The 5822-nt window shown below is 47.0% G+C and overlaps 1 protein-coding gene across 1 annotated transcript; it reads right to left on the reverse strand.

Moving 5' to 3' along the window:
* Window positions 1-4813: 4813 nt before the first annotated feature.
* Window positions 4814-5501, reverse strand: LOC129712503 (mesoderm posterior protein 1-like). The gene has a single exon (XM_055660968.1). It carries the CDS (start codon window positions 5438-5440, stop codon window positions 4814-4816), a length of 627 nt encoding a protein of 208 aa, XP_055516943.1. The 5' UTR covers window positions 5441-5501.
* Between the last annotated feature and the right edge of the window lie 321 nt (window positions 5502-5822).

The raw sequence follows: 5822 nt of genomic DNA on the forward strand, positions 1-5822 counted from the left end.
CACTCTACCTCTGCGCCACCGTGCTGACCTGCACACTTGTTGTGGAGATTGTTCCTTATTTTACCAGGATTTATAATCATCGTTCAACTTTCAGATGATAACAGAGATAGGGAAAACTCATGTTACTAACATCACCACATGGGTGTGCAATGTTGTGGGGGGAGGGCACACAGTGGCACAGCGGTGGAGTTGCTGCCTCACAGCGCCAGAGACCCGGGTTCGATCCTAACCTCAGGTGCTGTCTGTGTGGAGTTTGCACTTTCTTGTGAGGATGGCCAAATAATTCCAGAATAAAAAATGAACTGCTCATTCCATCAAAATGATTTGAGTTTTCAAAACATTTTATTATAGCATTGCAGTTTACTGATCACAAAATAAAGCATTACATAGAAATGAAACTAAATCACTGCGCGCATGTTGTCAAGCTGGAAAGGGTACAGAGAACATTTACAAGGATGTTGGCAGGACTTGAGGACCTGTAAGCTGGGACTCCTTTCCTTGGAGCACAGGAGGATGAGAGGTGATCGTATAGAGGTGTACAAAATCATGAGTGGATTCGATCAGCCATGATCACATTGAATGGTGGTGCTGGTTCGAAGGGCTGAATGGCCTACTCCTGCACCTATTGTCTATTGTCTATAGACCGGGTAAATGCACAGAGTGCTGAGCAGGGGAATATAGAACCAGAGGACATAGGTTTAAGGTGAAGGGGAAAAGATTTAATAGGAATCTGAGGGGTAACTTTTTCACATAAAGAGCGGTGGGTGTATGGAACGAGCTGCCGGAGGATGTATTCGAGGCAGGGACTATCCCGACATTTCAGAAACAGTTATACAGGTACATGTATAGGATAGGTTTAGAGGACAGGTGGGACTAGTGTGATGGGACATGTTGGTTGGCGCGGGCAAGTTGGGCCGAAGGGCCTGTTTCCACACAGTATCACTCAATGACACTATCAGCAAAATATAAGCATGAAAAAACCAAACAAATACCCAAATGGCCAATTGTGGGCTCGGCCCCAGCTAACATTGTTCCAAGGGGAAAGGATTCTGCCGGTTGTTGAAACAGTTAACATGCTGCCCAGCAGCGTGTGTGTATGTTTCAGCACCTTCACAGCAAGGTGGAGGGAGGGGGCTGGGAGCATTCAATGCCATCGCAATATTCATTGTGAATCTGTAAGTGACCATACAGTCATAGTGTCATAGGGTCATACAGTGCAGAAACAGGTCTTAGGCCCAACTAGCCCACGCCAACCAAGCTGCTCCTTCTGCACTAGTCCCACCGTGCCGTGTTTGACCAGGAACCTCTAAACCAGGGGTGGGGAACCTGTTCATTTTGGAATGCCGCATGAAGTTAGCTGTAATCTAATAAGGCCGCATCCATGAAACTTCAATTAGATATACTTCAAAATGTACATTATTACTAATGTTTTCATTGTGGCCGTCAGTCAGGGAGGATTATTTTCGTTGAATCTTCTTTTACTCTTTGGTATTTTAAATACGTTCATTTTAAGATTAAAATAAAAATAATAAGACGAACAAAAACATATTAATAAAAATAAAAGGATTTGTTCTACAAAATTTGGATTCATTCAAAAGGCCGCATGTGGCTTTAAGGCCGCAGGTTCCCCACCCCTGCTCTAAACCTTCCCTATCCATGTACCTGTCCAAATGTCAATGTGACACTACCTGCCTCAACTACCTCCTCTGGCAGTTCATTCCATACACCCACAGTGAAAAAGGTGCTCCTCACATTCCTATTAAATCTTTCCCCTCTCACCATAAACCTATACCCTCTGGTTCTTGATGCCAAGAAATGGTTATTGACTCAATTGCATCCAATATAATTTACCAATTGCCCATTTGCTTTTTTTTAACATTTTATTTCATGCTGTAATTTTGTTTTCAATCATTTAATTTGATTTTCATTTAACATTTTGATTTTAGGATTAATAAGCAGCAAAGCCAAAATAAAGTGTTTTAAAAACGCAAATCATTTTGACAGAATCATCAATCAATTTGTCATGCCCTCTTAAAGTGTGGGCACTGCATCACATTGACGACTGCATCAGTGCTACCTCCTGCATCCATGCAGAACTCACGGACTTCATTAACTTCACTACTAATTTCCATCCTGCACTCAAATTCATGTGGGCCATCTCCGACATCTCCCTTCGTTTCTTGATTTCACCATCTCCGCTAGAGGAGATAGACCAGGGGTGGGGAACTTTTTCATGTTGGAAGGCCGCATTAATTTAGCTGTAATCTAATAAGGCCCAATCCTGGAAACTTCAATTAGATATACTTCAAAATGTACATTATTTTGTAAAATCTAACTACTATGTCCTAACTTCAAAAAATGACAAAAGAATTGTTCATTGTAAAGTTAACTGACCTTTTAATGGCTTGTGGAAAAGTATTTGAATATTTGATTGCAACATGGAGGTACACAGTTTCAGCTGATCTTCTCGATGGGTATCCATCATTTGTGACCTTAAGGGTGTGTTGATCGGGTTTGGTAGAAGAACGATAGACTATCGACTGACATCTATTATAAACCCACTGACTCCCACAGCTATCTAGCCTACACTTCTTCCCACCCTGCCTCCTGCAAAGACTCTATTCCCTGCTCCTAATTCCTCAGTCAGGTTGAAGAAGGGTCTCGACCTGAAACGTCACCCATTCCTTCTATCCAGATATGTCGCGTGTCCCGCTGAATTACTCCAGCGTTTTGCGTCTATCTTCCAAACGTTGGATTGGTTTTCAACCACAGATGGAAAGGTTTGTGAGCCACTAACTTAGGGACTTGATTTTAACCTCAACTGAAACCTATGATTCACCCCAACCAAACAGAGACACAATTTCCTAGTATCACAAGGAAACCACTTTATTGAATTCGGAAAACACATTCCATTAATTCAGTGCGAAAAACAATCTGTACAAAATTTATACAAAATAATATATTTAATATGCATGGAATATAAAGGCTGTAAATATTATTAGTGAATAACCAAATAGCTCTGATAAAAATACATAATAACTTAGAAAAATAAAATTGACACCATTCGCGAGGAATCTCACGCAGGGAAGTTTGCATCCTTCCAGCGAAATGGAGGAAGTTCACCTGAGTTCAGAATCCATGTGTGTCTGAGGAAACAGGTACGCTTTTGCGGATCTCGTTTCACTGTTAAAGTCCTGTTTAAAATAAAGGTCCACAGTGAGTCAAACGTACAACAGGTCAGATTTAGTTTAGCTGAGTTTAGACATACAGCATGGAAACCCACCAAATCCCACTGGCCATCTTCACACCAGTTCTCTATCCCACCCTCACAACCACTCCTGACACACCTGGGGCAATTTTCCAGAAGTCAAATAACCTACAAACCCGCACGACTTTGGGATGTGAGAGGAAACCGGAGCACCCGAAGGAAACCCACGCAGTCACAGGGAAAACATGCAAACAAATGCGCAGACACCAGAGGCCAGGATAAAATCAATAGACAATAGACAATAGACCATAGGGGCAGGAGTAGGCCATTCGGCCCTTCAAGCCAGCACCGCCATTCAATGTGATCATGGCTGATCATCCCCTATCAGTACCCCATTCCTGCCTTCTCCCCATATCCCCTGACTCCGCTATTTTTAAGAGCCCTATCTAGCTCTCTCTTGAAAGCATCCAGAGAACCGGCCTCCACCACCCTCTGAGGCAGAGAATTCCACAGACTCACCACTTTCTGTGAGAAAAAAGTGTGTCCTCGTCTCCGTTCTAAATGGCTTACTCCTTATTCTTATCCAATGATTCAATTATACTTTTTTGTCACATGTACCTAGGTACAGTGAAATCCTTTGTTTTTGCATACAATACACAAAATAGGTAAAGAGTCGCCGAGCTGAGTTCCTGGCCCTGTGAGGCAGCAGCTCTACCAGCTGCCGCTCCAAACTGGCACATAAAGTGCGCTACAATGCTGAGAACGTGGCGCAGTACATCACACAGAACAGACTCCCCACCATTGAATCCACCTATGCTGTCTCGCAAAAGTAGCTAACATAATCAAAGACCACCACGGCCATCCCTTCTTGTCCCCACTCGAATCAGTCAGAAGACACCGAAGTTGAAAGCGCGCACCACCAGACTCAGGATCATTTTACCCCCCCCCCCCCCCCCCCCCTCTGTTATCAGGCTTCTGAACGGTCTTTCCATAAGCTGGGGTAATGTTCAATTCTCCAATCTACCTCTATTTGGAGATTGGAATTTATCTCTCGAACTGTTACCCTCTCCCACTTGGGCGTCATTTGCGCGTCACGCAGATGGCGTGCGGAGATTTTGTGCAGCCCAAAATCCTGGGGCGCCGTGCGCCACTGCCTACGTCACCACGCACCATGCGCGCATAATTCGCTCCAGACGAGCATCACGTGCGCGTAATGCGCGCGTGTCGTACTTTGTGACACGCAAACGACGCCCAAGTGACTCCCAAGTGGGACAGGCCCTGTGTCTGTACATCATGACCGTAATCACATATAGTCTTTTCGCTGAGTGGATGACATAGCAACAAAAAGCTTTCCGCTGTACTTCGGTGCCCATGACAATAATAAACTTAAACCCAACTAAATATTGAAAGTGCAGGAAGGAACTGTGTGGGTGATGGTTTAAAGTGAAGATAGACAAGGGCATCCATCCTAAACGTCACCCACTCCTTCTCTCCAGAGATGCTGCCTGTCCCACTGAGATACCCCAGCTGTTTATGTCTGAAGAGTAAAAGCAACAGTGGGGAAGGGTTGTAGTGTTAAGTGAATGACTTACCTGGAGGAGGTGGTCAGGTGACTGTGGCTGGTGGGTGGTTGGTAGCGGAGGGCAGGGGAATGATGGCGAGAGAGCAGGGTGATGCAGCCAGGAGTGTTGGCAGCGCTGTCCCTGTGGGGCCCCCCGCGGGCATCTGCTCGCCCAAGGCCAGCACGTCCGTCAGGTGGGCGATGTAGCGGGTGGTCAGCCGCAGGGTCTCCAGCTTGGTCAGGCTCTGGGCAGCCGGGGCCACGGACGGGGGGAGGTAGGTCCGCAGGTTGCGCAGGGCTTTGGCCAGGCCCCTCATCCGCAGCTTCTCCCTCTCGCTAGCGCTCTGTCTCTGGCCAGACACGCACCGCGGCCCCACCTTCCTCGTCCTTCCAGATGTCCCGGGGACGTGCGGAGGGGACAACCTGCAGCAGGAGTGGACGGACGAGATGGGCGAGAGGCTGTAGTCGGTGGGGCTGCTGTGGGATTGGCTGGTTGGCCGGGCTCCGTCTGCCAGCATCGAGCGGTGTAAGACTGTGGCCGCCCACTCGCCCGTGGACCAGTCTGTGAAGGGGGGGTCAGGACCACAGCCCACAGCACTGGCCCACTCTGGCCGCCTGCAATGTCCACGGGCAATGGGGCAGCCCTGGGGCTGGACAACTGTCATGTCCATACACACACAACACACACACACAACACGTGTACACGCACACAAGTACACTCACGCTCCACACACACACACTCACACTCACGCACTCGCACACTTACACACACTTACACACACTCACGACACACATGCACACACAGAGTGTGACTAAGCACAAACGTCCACACACAAACACACACACTACGCACACTCACACACTCTACACACACACACACGCACACACTCACACACTCACACACACACTCACACTTACACACACTCACGAACACACATGCACACACACAGTGTGACTAAGCACAAACGTCCACACACAACAACACACACACACTGTGATCAAGCACAAACACACACCAACGCACACACACACAGAGTGTGATTGAGCGCACAC

This window comes from Leucoraja erinacea, chromosome 33 (genome assembly GCF_028641065.1).
Source record: "Leucoraja erinacea ecotype New England chromosome 33, Leri_hhj_1, whole genome shotgun sequence".
Taxonomy (NCBI): Eukaryota; Metazoa; Chordata; class Chondrichthyes; order Rajiformes; family Rajidae; genus Leucoraja; species Leucoraja erinaceus.

Excerpts from the sequence above, each read along its gene's own strand:
- LOC129712503 (XM_055660968.1), bottom strand. The coding sequence starts at position 5,440 with ATGGACATGACAGTTGTCCAGCCCCAGGGCTGCCCCATTGCCCGTGGA.